Here is an 18,421-nt window from a genome sequence, read left to right as displayed (position 1 = left end):
TGTGGGACGTGGATGAAGAGCCTGATCCTGAAAGGACCTGGGTAACTGAAACTCCCACAGACCACAAAGGAACCTACAGAGGAGCTCAGCACATCTTAGGGTCAGGCCAAACCGTAAAAAAGGCCTGCTAGCCCAAAGGCTGTGGTGAAATACTTCCTTCAAAAGTTTAAGGAATTGAGGGTGGCCTGTGTGTATGTGTTTGGCTGAAACAGTGCAAAGGATTACAGGATATAGTGTTGGGGGCGGGGGGCGGGGGAGAAGGTGGTGTGAGCCATGGGTGGGAAAAGGTGGGGACACCTAGAGGGACATGATCAAGAGTGTGTGTGAGGGGGAAAATAAAAATCTGGTTTTGGGCAAAATAATGTCTTGTAGATGAAACTCACCCATGTGGAGAGGGCCAGCTCAAGGCCCAGGCTCTCTATTTTGGGATGTGAAATGGTACTCAAATTGTGCATGGACATTGGGCTGAAGCTCTGCACAGAGGTGAATTACACTTCCCTGTGTTACTAATAACTTAAGGCTTGAATCTCCCTCCCCCCTCTCCCGCCCCCCCGCCACACACCTCTATGCCAGGTACATATGGGTGGTTTGTAGTTTGCACATCAGTGCATCCATGGACAGCTCCATTAGGAGCCAGGAGTCCACCCTGGGAGAAAATGCTATGGGGTTGGTACTGTGACACCCCCCCCAAATGGACTTTCCTCCACTGGGTGCCTTCTGCCAAAGTTCCACTGGTGGAATCTGGCCCTTGGACTAAGTCTTGAGATTGTCAAAGCTACCAAGGGGATATAGATGTCCGTTTCCCGTTAATTTCCCAAGTTCCCCATCTGGCTTTGAAAATCTTGGCCTAAACTAGGGTATTTAAGATTTCTTCCATTTATGCAGTATGTTTAATTTCGCACTTGACTCTTCTAGGACAGCAAACCTAGCTGAGTCAGTCTATATTGTCATAGATGTCATAGCCCCGTGGCCTGTTCCCATATGCTAGCACAGTGCTGCAGATAGAAGTTGTTCCCACCACCAGGGAATGTTAAGCTCTGGGAGGCGAGGGAACTGTTTGAACTGAAATGTACTCTCTTAAAAAACAAACAAAAAAACTTGCACGTTTTTATTCAGAGCAGCTTTAGTGGTACCCTTCTTGAAATCAAAACCTAACCTTTGGTCTTAAATGACTTGTGCGTATGTTGGCTTTCCCTGTAGTTCTAGTGTCCTCATCAGATTTGACCATGGTTGTATTTATCCTCAAGAAACACCCAACAAAGGAAACAGCTACACAGGAGCAAAAAAGATTTTTAGTTTGGTTGGTCAGAAAAACCTCCAGCAACCCTACCCGAAAAGAGCCATGGCTAAGCCACACAGAATAGGAAGTATCACTGCTTGAAGAATGACCGATGCCTCACCACTGTGAGAGAAGCCGCTCTCTGGACAACCACTATGTAAAGACTAGAGCTGCCATGATCCGGAGTCCTGGGTTCTATTTCTGACACTGCCAGTCACTTGCTTTATGCCCTTGAGCTTAGACAATCTGTGTCTCAATTTCTCTATTTGTAAAATGCAGTTCATGAGACTAACCTGCCTCATGGTTATCATTAATATTTGTATTTCAGAGGCACCCAATCGGGGAGCTGTACAGATATACAGTAAGGCCGTCTCTGCCCCTGCCAGCTTATAATCTTGGTTAAGACAGGATGTAAAAAGTGGATGAAACAAATAAATGAGGTGGGATTGGGAAAGGATGATTTAATAATCGGGGTGCTGGAACAATTTGTATAGTGGGGGTTCTCCGAGCCATTGAACTGAGCTGTAAACTCCGAATATAATGGAAACCACTTCAAGCCAGGAGGTGTGGTAGCACCCCCTCTCCCCTTGCACTGCTAGTTCCAGCAATTATGGTAATAATAATACAGCTATGGTTTTGTGTGGATTAGCTGTGTATGCAACATATTGGCCAGATGCCTGGTCATCACAGTTGTGTTGTAACTGATTAATCAAAGCTTGTAACATGCTTTGAGTTCCTTGTATCAAAGGTGCTATAGAAGTGGAAGGTATTAAGTATAGGGCTATGTAAGATCCCGAACATCATTTTGCAATAGTTTCTGCGCCACATACAACAGCATTTGAAATAACTTCTGAGGAATATAAATGAGAATACAGTAGTACATTAATACAGCATGCATGATCCCATCATTTTAACAGGGGTAATAGTGCTACCATGTTATGCTATGATAGAGCCAGGTAAGACAGAAATGCATTTTCCATCTCCTGTCTGAGGTTGTTTCAATGGCAGAATGTGGCTTTGGTTTTTGTTTGGGGGTGGCTTTTTGGGGGGCGGGGGGGGAACTTGCAATGTTCCTCATTAAATACACTGCTATACCATTACATTAAAACACCCGCTGTGTCTACACTACAGCCATCTGTTGGCATAGCTGTTGGTCAGGGGTGTAAAGAAGTTTGTTCTCTGATTGACAGGTGGACCAGCAAATGTCCTTAGCGTAGAAACTGCGCATTTACCAGTACAACCTGTTTCTCTCATGGGAGTGGTTTCGCTCTGCTGGTACAAAGCACAACCACAGTAGAAGCACTGCCAGTCTAGTACACCAGTAAGATGTTCCTAGTGTAAATATTGCCTTAGCAACCATCTGATTATCTCCAGCTATAGTCTACTGAAAGGTATTGGGGAAATAAACAAAACTCTTCAAGTGGAGTACAGCCTTGACAAGAATATGTTGCCAAAGATCAGCCTCTCTTGATTCCAGTAACTTAATTTGGGACTCAGGTCTGATTTTAAACATTGGTGTTCGCTGGGTCAATTAACAGTGGAAGGAGCATACGAGTAGTGGCCATTGGCTGGAGCGTCCCAGATGGGTGAGGGAACCCCACATCAGACTATTTCATAGCTCAAGGGTGAAAGCAACCCTCTGAGAGGTGAGAGATCCCTGTTCTTGAAACTGGGTCTCCCGTATGCCAGCTGAATCATCTGTCTGCTGGGCTAAACGATTATAAGGTGGGTTCCTCCTCCGGCCCTTTATTGTAGAGTGAGGCAGGCACCTTGCTCCTCCTCACAAGAAATGACTTAGCTGACTCACTCCAGGAGGGGGCATTGTGGCTGTGGATCACTAAGCAGAGATATGCACCTCCCTGAAGCTTCAACTTTGGCTCCAATCTCAGACAGGACAGAGCTTATGACACACCCTTCTGGTTGGCATCTCCCATGGGCTAGTTTAGGCAGCTCCCCGCTTAGCATGCTGGCTTTTGTGGGTCACATTCGTAGGTACCTATCTCTCCTAAATAGGGAGCCTAGGCACTTAACTCAGGCTTTGGGGATGGTGTTCCTGTGACTTTCTAGATGCTGAGCATTGCCATGGGTACGTCCCTTTTGTGGAGCCAGACCATTGTGCTTTTCAAATGTGGCCTTCCTTCTATGAAGTAGGTCCCCTGACCATTTTATGGAAGGACAAGCTGAACTTCAGTGAGGTTAAAATGACTTGCCCAACAATCCTACAGTAACATCAATAATCCTGATAGCTGGGCCTGTGCTCTAACCCCAGGTCAGCACTGACTCTGTATTCTGCCACTCATAAGAATGTATTGCACATCATAAACGCTAATTAATCTGCTTTTTGGCAAAGAGAGCTACATATTTGTTCTTAAGAGGGCATTTAAAATTGCAGATAGAGAAACAAAATGACTATTGCTGATTAAATCATAGAATCATAGACGTAGGGCTGAAGGGACCTCAAGAAGTCACCAAGACCACTCCCCTGTACTTTTGCAGGACCAAGTAAACCCAGACCATCCCTAACAGGTGTTTTTCCTACTTGTTTTTAAAAGCTTCCAATGACCGGGATTTCACAACCTCCCTTGGAAGCCTATTCCAGAGCTTAACTAGCCTTATAAGCATGGCCGTACTGGGTCAGACCAAAGGTCCATTCAGCCCAGTATCCTGTCTACCGACAGTGGCCAATGCCTGGGTGCCCCAGAGGGAGTGAACCTAACAGGTAATGATCAAGTGATCTCTCTCCTGCCATCCATCTCCACCCTCTGACAAACAGAGTCTAGGGACACCATTCCTTACCCATCCTGGCTAATAGCCATTAATGGACTTAACCTCCATGAATTTATCTAGTTCTCTTTTAAAACCTGTTATAGTCCTAGCCTTCGCAACCTCCTCAGGCAAAGAACTCCACAGGTTGACTGTGCGCTCTGTGAAGAAAAACTTCCTTTTATTTGTTTTAAACCTGCTGCCCATTAATTTCATTTGGAGGCCCCTAGTTCTTATATTATGGGAACAAGTAAATAACTTTTCCTTATTCACTTTCTCCACATCACTCATGATCATACCTCTATCATATCCCCCCTTATAGTTAGAAAGTTTTTCCTAATATCCAACCTAAATCTCCCTACCTGCAATTAAGCCCATTACTTCTTGTCCTGTATTCAATGGACATGGAGAACAATTGATCACTGTCCTTTTTATAACAGCCCTTAAGATACTAATAGACTGTTATCAGGTTTCCCCTCAATCTTCTTTTCTCAAGACTAAACATGCCCAATTTTTTTCAACTTTTCTTCATAGGTGAGGTTTTCTAGAGCTTTTAGCATTTTTGTTGCTCGTCTCTAGACTGTCTCCAATTTGTCCACATCCTTCCTTAACTGCGGTGCCCAGAATTGGACACAGTACTCCAGCTGGGAGTATTTGGCAAGCGGGCAAGGTGGTTAATGTGATCATCTTTTTTTTTTTTTTTTTTTAAGATCAGCAAATAAATAACACTAGCTATGAGGTCCAAAAGGTCACTTCTGAGTAGACTACTGTGGCCAGACACATTTCAAACAGACCATGGACAAAAACAGTAAAGGCATTTTTGCATTCCTTGAATATTATAGTTATTTGGCCAGCAGCAAGCTGAGATTTATCATGTTTGTATTATAAATAATATTTGCATTAACCATGAAAGTGAAGTATTTATGGGTTATAAAAGACCAAAAAATCTGCTAAGATGACCACAAGCAAACTGTAAATCCTCATCAGGAGAACTAATTTGTGCTCTTATTAGAACAACCATTTGCAACTTATATAACAAGTTTAATCCAAAGTTCTCAAAGCACTTCAGCGACATGAATTAAACCACACAATATTCCTGTAAGATATCACCATACTTATCTTGGAGATCAGGAAACAGAGGCACAATGACTCAAAGCCCAGTGCAAAATTATTGTAATAAATAGCAAGACTCTCATTGATTTCAGTGGGTGTTGGATCAGAGCTTGTGCATGATCACAGCAAATCACTGGTCAGGAGTTCTGACTCCCATTTCCCACTATTCTAGCCATTAGATCCCACTTCTTCTCGCTGTAATGTCTTGTAGCTGCAATCAATGGTATCTGTCAGAAATAAATTGTGGTAGAATCTTCCCTCCACCCGCTTATACCATATCTATCACTGTGTATATTAATAAATGTGTAAGGTCAAAAGCGGCAATTACAATAATCTAAATTGACATCCTGCACAGCACAGGCCATAGAATTTCAACCAGTAATTCCCACAGCAAGCCCATAACTTGTGGTTGAGCTAGAGTATATCTTCTAGAAAGAGACACACTCTTGATTTAAAGACTTTGAGTGATGAAAAATCTGTCACATCCTGAAGTAAATTGCTCCAATCATTAATTAATGTCACTGTTAAAAAATTGCGCTTTAATCCTAGTTTGTCTAGCTTTAGCTTCCTGTCATTGGCTCTGTAATAATAATATCTGAATGCCTCCCAAATAGAATACGAGGATTAGTCCAACATATAGACTAGATGTCTTCCTCCTCCCCAAAATGTGGCTAGAAGCTTTATTACATAGTGAATTGTATATTATTAAGGTGTATACCTCTTCTTTTCATTCTACTGCCTTAGCCTTAGAACTTTTGCTGTGGCAAAAATAGGCTAGAGAAGTGGATTTTCCATTTTTTTCCTGAAAGTGGGGAGACCCATGGTCATTCTCAACTCCTCCCAGCAGGGAGGGAGTTCCATAGCACTGGGCCAGCTGCTGGAAAAAGCTCTGTCCCCTTGGTTGACAATTTCATAGTCCCAGTGAAACTTAGCTCCTGAAGGAACTTGGGGTTCCCGAGCAAGAGGCATTTTTATGTAGCTTGGTCCATGGTCATGGAAATCCTTAAAGATGAGGACCAAGTTGAAGTGTCTATGGAGTGTTCTGTGTGGAGCCAGTGTAGTGAGCAGAGTACTGGGAGGAGGTATGTTCAGCAACCATGGTGGCTAAGGATGCTGTATTCTAGAGCAGTTGAAGCATTATGGTCAGTTCACTCGTTCTCACATACAGTGAGCTGCATGGAACTCACAAAGGCAGGCCTTCCACTGTGCCCAAGTCATGGCCCAGCAGTATGGGGCCAAACCTCAAACCAACCTCAGATGGCAGGAGGAGTCCCAGGAGCCATAGCTTGTAGTTTCCAATAGCAGTGGAGGGTCAAGCAGAACCCCAAGCTTTGACTATTTGGGGAATCTCTAAAAAGGGGGAGCTGCTGTTTTGGTGACTAAACCTTCAAAACATTTATGGCTTCCCACCAACACAATTCTGTCTCACTCGAACCAAATTTCAGTCTGCTGCTTTTCATGCAGTTGCTTATCTAGGCAATGGGGTATATGGGTGATGGTTCTATTAGTGGGGGAGGTAAGCAAGACAGAGCTGGGTGTCATCCGTGTTGCTGTTGCAAGCATAATTTTTGACAATTTTCTCCCTAAAATGGAGGAGTCATGTGGTTCAGGCACCGGACTAGGCACCAGGAGAGCTGAGTTTTACCCCCAGCTTTGCCACAGGCTTTCTGAGTGATGCTAGGAGCTATTTGTGCCTCAGTTTCTCCATATGTAAAGGGGGATAATGATTCCCTACCTTTCAAAGGTGATGTGCGGGACATTCAGAAACTATAGTGATGAGCACCATAGGCATGCCAATAAGGGCAAACTGAAAAGTGCAGGCTGTCTTCTTATAATAAGTATAATGCAATTCATGTCTGTGCGTGATGAAGATTTTGAAGTTTCTTTACCCACAAGTGTACCTGTCACTGATATCTCTGAACCATGCTGATGAAAAGATAAGTTACAATGCCAGTACCAGTTACTGTAACACTTCTTACTACTCCGGAAAGCCGCTCATGCAGAAGAAATGGGATGTATTTTATTTACATGAAACCACTACAAACAATAGACTGGAGCTCTGAATAGGTGACTAGTAATGTTGGTGCTCAAGGGTCAAGCAACACTATAACAACCAGCACAGACACAGTAACTGGTAACATGCCCAGACTGTGCAAAGACAGTGAATCACTCTTTCCTATCTCTAGCATTGTGTTATTAAAGATAAATTGGGTTTCTAATTGCTAAGTGGAATGTTGTCATGATCGAAGAGCCGTTCCCTGCTTTCTTCTTTTCCAATTGCAGTGGGTGTTTCCTAATAAAATAGTTCATGAGCCAAACCCCTCCCAGGCCCTCAGAAGCAGCGTGCTAATGCAACACCACAAGGGACAGCCTTACAATTAGTAGGAACCCAACCAATGAAGTTGTCATAGCTCTTCCACTGCAAGGGAATTGAATCAAGTCTTGTGTGCTTTCCCAGTCAGTCCTGGAAAATCAGACTGTTGTTACTAGATTTGGATCTGAAATAAGGGTAGTCCCATAACACGGTACAGACTGACACACCGGAAAAGTTAAGATCAAATAAAATTAGAATTTAAGATCCTCACCTAACTGAAGCCTAAAAATTTTCTGCTGCAATTGAGCTGATCAGATCATTCCCATTGTATTTTTTTAAAAAAAAGAGCAGAGGATTTCTGAAAATTAATTCATTATTCATAAATATTTTTGTTTGCAAACTAGCAATTTCTTGCAATGATGTAACACTTTTTTTCCTGTTTCAGTATTGTGCACAGCATAAACATCATACATTATCACAGTAGACCAGTTATATTGTAACATACATTGTGAAATCATTTTTCTTCTGGGTATATTCAGCTTGATTGTGCAAAATACAAAAAGCACAGAACATGATGAAATTGAACAGTAATAAAGTTACAAAAGCAAAATAAACTATGAACTGTAATGGAGGACCTAATACAATAAAAGAAGCTAGGGATTTTTCCATTCAAAAATATTTTCCAAAATATATTCATTTCTTAGTCACAAAGGATGGGGTACAGATAAAAATCATGTGTGAAAAGCACTTAGCTCTTACCAACAAAATACTAGACTATTTAAACTGAATGTGTAAATTCTAACTTACATTTCTTTCTTTATGATGATGATTTTCTTTTAGCTGCTCACTCAGTTTGGACAATGAAACAAACTTGTTCAGTTTCCTAGCCTTTTTTTTTTTAATATATATAATCAGCTTCATTTTGTGCTTTTCTGGCATTTTTAGATGAGCTCAGGGCTTTTGTATTTGGGACTCCTCCGCCATGGCAGAGAAAAGTTCAGATCAAGACACAAACTTGTTTCCACTTTAATTCATAAAAACTTGTTCACATTTACATCCCCAACCCGCCATCATTTTAATGCAATTCTGGGTGCAATTCTGCCTTTCGGGTACTGGCACAGGGTGAGGCAGAAGGGAGGGACAACGCTTTCTGAATCTCTCTCTCACGCATGCATGTAACACCACCAGACCACTGTTGTCGGCGGACGGGATTGAACGGGGGACCTCTTGCGCTAAATGCATGAGCCGCTACTGCATGAGCTAAAAGCCATATGCCCCTTAGCTAAGGCTGTAGAGCAGACTCATTAATCTCTCTCTCTAAGTGGTCACGGTGCCAGTAGATGGGAAAGAACATCACACCCAGGAGGTGTGTGGGTTACACACATGCACACCCACACTCACAGAGTGTGCCATCCCTTCTGTGGCCATGGCCTCACCTCCCGCCCAACCTTTTTGGGGTGGCTCATACTTCTAGCCGCATTAGCCAACAGTCTTTGTGTTGTGGGGAGCATGAGGATTGCATTTATGGTTTGGTCCTATGTGAAGTGACACACAGGGGAATGGGAAAGCTCATTGTACCTTTCCCTCTTTTCCCCAAGTTCACGCATCCACACAGGCGCAGGGACAACGTGGCCCTACATTTGGGTGTAATTTACATGGTACTGTCCATTTTCCACATCCCACACACTAAGAAAGGTATTGAGTAAGAAGCACAAGCCCCTCTTGTCTGTGGAATCTGTTAATGTTGTAGTGACGGGGTGAAGGTTTTGGGATGGCTCCCAAAAGCTTCACACCACATTCTTTAAGGCTGGTTTTGGCTGTAACTGGGGGTATATTTTGGGAGAGGGGACTGGTGACCTGCCTGGTGAGGATGATCCCCTGCCCCCAGCTCCATCTTTTGGCTTGTGTAATTTCAGGCTATCCTAGCTAGAAGTTTCTGCCTTCCCTTCTGAGGGCTTTGTTGCCGTGTTATTCTCTGCTGTCAGCTCTCTGCCAGTTGTTCCAGCTTCTTGCTTGCTTGCAGTCCTCATTCTGTCTTTCCCTTCACTGCTGTTTGCTGGGGCAGTTGAAATTACCTGTGCAAGCGGATCCTTTATTCCTGGCTCCACTGACTCCTTTGTATCTTTCCATCTTCGGGCGCCAGATTTTGAATTGTATTCATACATTTTGCCAGTGACTGGGTAGGGGGAAAAACACAAACAGTTAAACTATTTCTCCTTTTAGCAGACCAATGGGAGGAAGTTCCCCTCAGTGTGTCAGTTAGCAAGGAGTAAATCTCATCAAAAGGTCTGGCAGGTCCAGTCAGTTTGGCAAGCCCAACTTCTTCATCTAAGTCCTAGATTTGCTATTTTAACTATACAGGTATACTAAAGCAGCAAAACTCCACTACTGTGGATTCAGCTATAGAGGTGCGGAGGTGTAATTATAGGCAATGTCCCTCGTTCCCCTGGTCCCTTGTCCCCTGAACAAGTAAGAAGTGATTTAGACAATAAGGTAATCACACTGGACACTAGGAAATTTCTCTACAGATCTGTGGAGAGTAAATGAGCTGAAGTAGTGGCTGCCTGTTTCCAGTGTACAAGAGAAGAGTCACTATTAAAGTCTACAGAGGGCTATAAGTACTTTCGAACAAAGCACTATTGCACAGTGCACTAAAGTACCAAAGATTTGAGACTACAGGATCTGTAACTATGAGTTCCCCCCAGCAGGTAAACAGAGAGAACACATTGTTCCATTATCTTTCACTGCAGTATAGAGCATCTGTCAGGGAAAAAGCATTCTAGGCAAATTATAAGTCTATGAATAGGCCAGATTTTGGGGATGTCAGATCTCTGGGGTCAACTTGGACCAACTAACCTAAGTTTAAAGGTGTTAAACAATGTCTACAATAGATGCCATGTGGTGTTTCAAATTGTTTTTTCAAATAGGTTTGCTACCTCGAAGTAGCTAACTATCACACACACAGTCTTTCCTAGTCTATATAATAGTGTGTTTAAGGGCTGGTCTACACTACATTGTTATACCAGGATATGTACATCGGTAAAGGGTGTGGTTTGTTGTTTTTTTAAACCAATAAACTACAACAAGCCCTAGTGTGGACACAGCTATAACCTTATAAAAATGTCTAATACTGGTATAGCTTATTCATCTTCCTAAACCTGGTGCCCAGCTGGAAATGTTTTTCAAGAAGGGGACTGAAACTATAAAAAGGAGGGACAAACACCCTAAGGCACCCCTCTCTCTTCCTACCCATCGCATTCATGGTACCTGAAGCGACAAAAGAAGCATTCATTGGGCGCTGGGAAAAGGGAACCTGACCTAAGAAGTGTGTCTGGCAGGGTGCAGGTACATGTAGACACTCTGGGTGTGGTTTGCATGCTGGAAGGCTGTTTGTGAGTGGTCCAGGTGGGAGCTACTTCAGCAAGGCATTGTAAGGCACCCAAGATTGCAGGGCAGGGGTGACACAGCTGCTCATTAGTCTGGATTGTACCCTGGTATGTCACAGGTGGAGATTCCAGTATCAGGTTTACCATGGTGCCGGTCCCATGCTCCAAAGGGGCCCCGGCCTGGCCTGCTCTTCTCCTCCCCCCACTCTCTCATGAGGGGGACAGCGGGCAGAAGCTTGGTCCTGCCCGCTCCTGCTGCAGGGCAGGCTCCGCCTCTTCCCCAGAGCGTGCTGCATTCCTGCCCCCTCCCTCTCCCTCCCAGCGCTTCCCCCACTGCCGAACAGCTGTTCGCTGGTGCGAGGGAGGGGGAGGAGCGGGGCTGCAGCGCGTTTGCTGCTCTGGGGAGGTGGCAGAGAAGAGGCAGGGGTGGGGCCTTGGGGAAGGGGGTGGAATCGAGGCATACCCCCTCCAGCCCCCTGCCGTTAGCCACTCAGGGCAGGGGGCTGGGAGCACCCTCACACTCCCAGCCCTCTGCCCTGACTCCTGCACCCCCATGCCCTGAATTCTGCACCCCCCCACATTCCCACATGCACCCCTTGCACCAAACAGGAGCTGCCCCAGGTAAGCGCTCCACACCCCAACCTCCTGCCCCAACCCTGAGCCCCGTCCTCCATCCTAACTCCTGGCCAGACTCTGCACCCCTGTCAGCCATTCTCTGTGCAGACAGCATCACACCTGCCTAGGGCTCTGCAACAATCACACAACCTTATCCCACCACCTAGATACTTAAGAAATGCATAGGGAAAACTGAAGCACCAACACAGTATTCAGAGAAAACATCAAGAACATTCCAACTTCATCACACTGGAGGAGGGGCAGCTCAGTGCAGAGAGAGATGAAGAGAATGGGCTAGAACCAGGGAGAAGGTAGGTACCCACTCTATGTGGGCAGGGATGGGGGGAATCCTGTTTACCCCCTTCCCAGCCCTGCTGCACTTGCAGTTTACCCCCCAGCCCCTTCCTTGCTCCAGGGACCAACCCTAGCTCCTGCCCAGCTGTGCTTTTGCCCCCGGCCCCTGCCTTGCTCCAGTCAGCAAGGACTAATCCTCCCATCAGGGCTGGCGCTTCCATTTAGGCGACCGCGCCAGGATTTGGGGGGCGGCATTTTGGGGGGCACGCAACAATTCGGCGGCAGGGGGTCCTTCTGCGCTCTGGGTCTTTGGCGGCAATTCTGTGGTGGGTCCTTCACTCCTCCGGGACCCGCCGCCGAAGTGCCCCGAAGACCGGAAGCGCGGAAGGACCCCTCCGCCGCAGAATTGACGACGACGACCAGGAGTGCGGAAGGACCCCCACCTAGGGCACCAAAAACCCTGGCGCCGCTCCTGCCTCCCACCATGCCCCACTGTGCTCATCTTGCCCCTGGCCCCTGCCTTGCTCCATCTGGGGACCAATCCTTTGCCCCCCACACCACGCCCCACAGTCAGGGTGGATAAAAATCAAAAAATCGGATTTTTAAAATTTAAATTGGATTTTTTTGATAAAATGCTTTTTGAGGAAAAAAAACTATCTAAAGCTAGTTTTAATTTAGATACATTATAGCTCATCATGGAATAGGAATTATAAATTCTAATTCTATAGTATGAGACAATATATTAATGTAATGTTTAAGAAAAATTTTGTAAATGAGTTCTCATAGTTCATGGATTAGGGTCCCAATCCTATGGGGTTCCACAGGCTTCTGTATAGATTATTTAGGTTAATCTTTCTATCTACCCAATGGGACTCAGTGCTCAGTCTAGAAGATACCATCAGAGCTGCTTAGTTTTGCAATTCTCAAACTGGATTTGTGTCTCCAGAGGTAACATGCTTGTTAACAGCAAAAATGTTTGAAAATAAATAAATAAATATATAAAGGTGATAAATAACAGACCTCAACTCTATTGTCCCTCTGCAAATTTGTGTACACAGAGTCAATCCCTTACCTCTCTCTAAAAGTGAAAACTTTCAAAAAAGTTCAATGAATAGAAGATTGTTGGGGGTGGAATAGATCTGGACAAGGAGAAGAAGTCTGGAGATAAATGTGAGAAGCGAGGGCCGTATGCTTTTTTGTTAAAATATTATGTTTGCTGCTGAAGAAATACTTAACGTTGTTGTTTTAGTTAAATAAAACAATTTAAATGTCTGTCTGGTGATGTTCTCCTCCTAATACAACATGGCAAGAAAATCCTCCAAATATTAATGATTTACCGGTTGAATTGGAGATAGTTCACCTCCCAAAGACTTCATAAATATCTGCTTCAATTACCTTTTGTAAATGAAATAACCAAATAATCATTCATTTTCTAATATAGCTGTAAAACTAATCTGAAAATTTTTCAAAATAAATCACTGTTTAAAAATGTATAGTGTGTACCATCTAAAAATGAAACCTACATCTATCTCTGAGTTGTGAAGAATATGTATTAAGGTTATAACAACCAACAAGAATGCACTTTTATGTAGAAAACCATGATTAAATTGAGTCTTCCTTTTCTTTGGCGTCAGGCCCACAAAAAGTTAATCCAGCCCTGGGAGCTTCCATAACCTTCCTAGGTAATTTGTTGCAGTGCTTAACTACCCTGACAGGAAGGTTTTCCTAATGTCTAACCTAAATCTCCCTTGCTGCAATTTAAGCCCATTGCTTCTTGTTCTATCCTCAGTGGATAAGAACAATTTATTATACTCCTCTTTATAGCAACCTTTTACATACTTGAAGACTATATGTCCATGCTCAGTCCTCTCTTCTCCAGACTAAACAAATCCAGTTTTTTCAATCTTTCATCATAGGTCATGTTTTCTAGACCATTAAACATTTTTGTTGCCTCTTCTGGACTTTCTCCAATTGGTGCACATTTTTCCAGCCTTTCTAGGCATTAAGGTATAGATCTCACAATGGCCACACATTTAGGCAGAAGATCAGTGCCACAGCTTTTGCCTCATCCTGTTGCGTCTAGCTTTTGCCTCAGTTTTTCACTCTTCTTGTCTGTCCTACTGTGTTTCTGAGAGGCAGCCTGACCCATAGGTTCTCCTGTGTTATACAGTCAGTAATCCCTAGATGCAGCGGCACCAAGTGCATTTCTGCTGCATGAGATGAAGGTGGGCTCACAGCAGCTGTGCAGGAGGGAGACCCATTGACCATTGCTGTGCCTCCCCGTGCAGATTTTAGAGGTAGCATCAATACATCTACTCCTAATCCACTGGCCTGCCTCCTGAATGTGGGAGAGGAGTGCAACTGCCACAGGGATTCCTGCAGCCCTAGCACTACAATCGCTGTCATGGAGCAATCCTGCTACCCCTCCACACACGAGGGGAGGGGAGGAGATTCCTCCCCACTCCCTGTGATTTATTACAGGACTACTGCTTAAAAGTGGTCAGGCCTTGCCCCTCCCACCCCCGGCTCTGCCACATGTGAAACTTTAAACAAATGTAAAAATCTTGGGGGAGGGGTTTGCCCCTCCTGCAACCCTTCCACCTGGTGCCACTGCTTGGCAGGGGGAACAGGAGTTGCCCCATAATGCATATTCTCTCTGTATATTCAGTGTACATGCTTTCAAGCTATTTAGATATCTTAGCTCATTTACAAATGTTACTAGGGCATTGGCATGATTTTCATAACCTATGAACATAAGAACGGCCACACTGGGTCAGACCAATGGTCCATCTAGCCCAGTATCTGTCTTCTGACTGTGCCAGTGCCAGGTGCCCCAGAGGGAGTGAACAGAACAGGGCACTTTGTTGTGTGATCCACCCCCTGTCATGCAGTCCCAGCTTCTGGCACTTGAGGCTTAGGATACCCAGCACCTGGGGTTGCATCCAGTCGCGTAGCTAGTGGGGTGCAGGGGAAGCAGCCGCTTCCCCTCATCACATTTTTCAAAAGCGGTGCCTGAGCAGGGCCGGCCGCACCTACAAGGGCCCCACAGCTGTCCACCCCTCCACTAGCTCACTTCCCCCTCCTCCCCTCCCCTGAATCAGATGGTCGTGGGAAGTCTGAAAACAAGCAGGGGGAGGCCGGCAGCAGCAGGTAAGCTGGGGCAGGGCGGGGGGGACACAAGGAGGAGGGCTCCGAGGAGACGCGGGGCGGCCCAGTCCGGCCCTGGCTGAGTGACTCCCTTCAGCCCCGGCCAAGCGGCTCCAGCCCTGGCCGGCCTCAGCAGGTACGGCTTGGCTCGGGCCCAGGGCACCGGCCCCGGGTGAGCACGTTGGCCCTAGCCCCGGCCCTGGCCCTGTCCAAGCGGCGCCGGCTGAGCACCCCCGGCCCCAGCGGCTCCAGCCCCAGCAGCTCCGGCCCAGTCCCAGCCCTGGCCGAGCGGCGCTGGCTGAGCACCCCCGGCCCCAGCAGCTCCGGCCCGGCTCGGGCCCCAGGGCAGTGGCCCTGGTTCTCGGAATGGGGCCGGAGCTGTGCGGCTCTCCCCCCCCGCCATGAGGAGCCCTCCGGCGTCCCCGAAGGCTGTGCCTGCTGCTCCGCCGGGGGGAGCAGCCAGTCCCAGCTAGCCCTCATCGCCAGCCCGCTCTGCCTGAGCCCCTGCTGGGGAGGAGGGACGGCGAGCCCGGCACTTGCTCCCAGCCCAGGAGGAGACGAGCTGGAAGGAAGCTCCCCGCCCGAGCCACAGGGACAACTCCGTTCCCCGTGGGGAGCCGGCTCCTAGGTCGTGCCAGACTCAGCGGGAAGCAGCAGGGCCAGGCCGCACCCGGCCCCCTCCCCCCGGACCAAGCCCCTCCGAGGGGGGGGCGCAGCATGGCCGCAGCGTGGCTGGAGGAGCCATGAGGGGGGGCGCGACGCGGCTGGAGGAGCCGGGGGGGCGCGGAGTGGCCAGAGGAGGAGCCAAGGGGGGGGCGCCTTTTTTATGTTTGCTCCCCCTGCACTTAGGACCTGGCTATGCCACTGGTTGCATCCCTGAACATCTTAGGTAATAGCCATCGATGGACCTATTCTATATGCACTTATCTAATTCAATTTTTAACCCAGTTATACTTTTGGCCTTCATAACATCCCCGGCAATGAGTTCCACAGGTTTGTTGTGTCAAGAAGTTCTTCCTTATGTTTGTTTTAAACCTGCTGCCTCTTAATTTCTTTGGGTGACCCTTTGTTCTTGTGTTTATGTGAAGAAATAATATTTCTGTATTCACTTTCTCCACACCTTGCATGACTTTATCGACCTCTATCATATCGCCCCTTATTCATCTCTTTTCCAAACTGAAAAGTTCCAGTCTTATTAATTTCTCCTCATATGGAAGCTGTTCCATTCCCCTAATCATTCTTGTTGTCTTTCTCTGTAACTTTTCCAATTCCAATATATCTTTTTTGAGACTGGGCGACCAGAACTGCATACAGTATTCAAGGGGTGCGCGTGCCATATATTTACGTAGTAGCATTATAATATTTTCTGTCTTATTATCTATCCCTTGCTTTAATGGCTCCTAACATTGTTAGCTTTATTGACTACCGCTGCACATTGAGCAGATGTTTTCAGGGAACTGTCCACAATGACGTCAAGCTCTCTTTCTTGAGTGGAACAGCTAATTTAGAAGACCCCATCATTTTATATGTATAGCTGGGTTTATATTTTCCATGCATTTATCAGCATTGACTTGAAATGTGACTCCCATTCTCTTTGGAAACAAGAAGCCTTAAATATGAAATGCAAATATCTAACCAAAGTTAAACTGGATTGGTTACCTTATTTCAAGCCAAACATTTAAATTTACTTTTAATTTTTCTTTACCTGGATCTCTGGCTTCTCCATCAAAGGCAATGTTTATCTTGGTCATTTCCTATGAAGAGACACACAATGTGAAATTAAGCCTGTAAAATAATTAAAGGAGGAGGAGAAGCAGTGACTTGGACATTTTTACCTACATGGATTGAAGCAGATTTATATGACCCACATGTTGCATTAGGGTGAGTTTAATCAGACCTGGCAACAAAAGCCATTGTGGCTTATGGTGTTGCTACCAAATGTTCAAAGGAGAATTAATCAGTTCTGACATGCTAAATGACTCCAAAAATGCAGTCACAAGAGGGGCATTTCCAGTAGAGAAGGGGTTTGGGAATTCCTTATGGCAGAGCAAAGTTCAAATCAAGATACACACTTGTTTCCATTCTAATTTGTAAAAACTGTGAAAACCCTTGTCCACATTTACAAACCCCTCTCCCCATTATTTTATTGCAATCAAAGGGTGCAATTCTGCCTTTCAGTTCTGGCCCATGTTGATGCAGAATGGAGGCATGACGTTTTCTGGAGAGAGAGAGCGCGCGCACACACACACACATATACATACAACGTGCCAGCTTCTACTCTATTTACGGACGTGTAGCATATATCCCTTCTGTGGCCAGAGGCTCACCTCCTGCCCACCGTTTCTGGGATAGCTCATACTTCTAGCTGCATTAGCCAACAGTCTTTGTGTTGTGGGGAGCATGAGGATTGCATTTATGGTTTGGTCCTATGTGGAGTGACACACAGGGGAATGGAGAAGCTCATTGTACCCTTCCCTCTTCCCCCAAGTTCATGCACCCACACAGGTACAGGGATAACATGGCCCTACACTTGGGTGTAATTTACATGGTACTGTCCATTTTCCCTCACACTAACAAAAGTGTTGAGTAAGAAGCACAAGCCCCTCTTGTCTGTGGAATCTGTTAATATTGTAGTGCCTGGGTGAAGGTTTTCCCATGGAGCACACAGTTGGGATGGCTCCCAAAAGCTTCACACCACATTCTTTAAGGCTGGTTTTGGCTGTAACTGGGGGTATATTTTGGGAGAGGGGACTGGTGACCTGTCTGGTGAGGATGATCCCCTGCCCCCAGCTCCATCTTTTGGCTTGTATAATTTCAGGCTATCCTGGCTAGAAGTTTCTGCCTTCCCTTCTGAGGGCTTTGTTGCTATGTTATTCTCTGCTGTCAGCTCTCTGCCAGTTGTTCCAGCTTCTTGCTTGCTTGCAGTCCTCATTCTGTCTTTCCCTTCACTGCTGTTTGCTGGGGCAGTTGAAATTACCTGTGCAAGCGGATCCTTTATTCCTGGCTCCACTGACTCCTTTGTATCTTTCCATCTTCGGGCCCCAGATTTTGAATTGTATTCATACATTTTGCCAGTTACTGGGTAGGGGGAAAAACACAAACAGTTAAACTATTTCTCCTTTTAGCAGACCAATGGAAGGAAGTCCCCTCAGTGTGTCAGTTAGCGAGGAGTAAATCTCATCAAAAGGTCTGGCAGCTCCAGTCAGTTTGGCAAGCCCAACTTCTTCATCTAAGTCCTAGATTTGCTATTTTAACTATACAGGTATAGTAAAGCAGCAAAACTCCTCTACTGTGGATTCAGTTATAGAGGTGTGGAGGTGATTATCCTGGTTCACGAAGATGAGTAAGCTATACCAGTATAAGGCACCTTTATAAGGTTATAGCTGTGTCCACACTAGGGCTTGTAGTAGTTTATTGGTTTAAAAAAATCCCCACCCCCCTAACTGATGTAGATATCCTGGTATAGACCAGCCCTAAAACACACTATTGTCTAGATTAGGAAAGACTCTG

General features: G+C 45.7%; 1 protein-coding gene across 1 annotated transcript in view; it reads right to left on the bottom strand.

Annotated features, from left to right (window-relative positions):
* Positions 1-7,202: 7,202 nt before the first annotated feature.
* Positions 7,203-18,421, bottom strand: part of CDHR3 (cadherin related family member 3) — an 84,766-nt gene continuing 73,547 nt past the window's right edge. The window contains exons 20-22 of the mRNA XM_054016193.1: positions 17,889-17,989; positions 16,617-16,665; positions 7,203-9,645 (exon numbers count right to left, since the gene is read on the bottom strand). Of these exons, the coding sequence (XP_053872168.1) occupies positions 9,392-9,645; positions 16,617-16,665; positions 17,889-17,989 (404 nt within the window). The 3' untranslated portion in view covers positions 7,203-9,391. The remainder of the gene's footprint in view (positions 9,646-16,616; positions 16,666-17,888; positions 17,990-18,421) is intronic.

The sequence above is a fragment of the Malaclemys terrapin genome, chromosome 1 (assembly GCF_027887155.1).
Source record: "Malaclemys terrapin pileata isolate rMalTer1 chromosome 1, rMalTer1.hap1, whole genome shotgun sequence".
Lineage (NCBI taxonomy): Eukaryota > Metazoa > Chordata > Testudines > Emydidae > Malaclemys > Malaclemys terrapin.
This window is presented reverse-complemented; position numbering and strand designations above follow the sequence as displayed.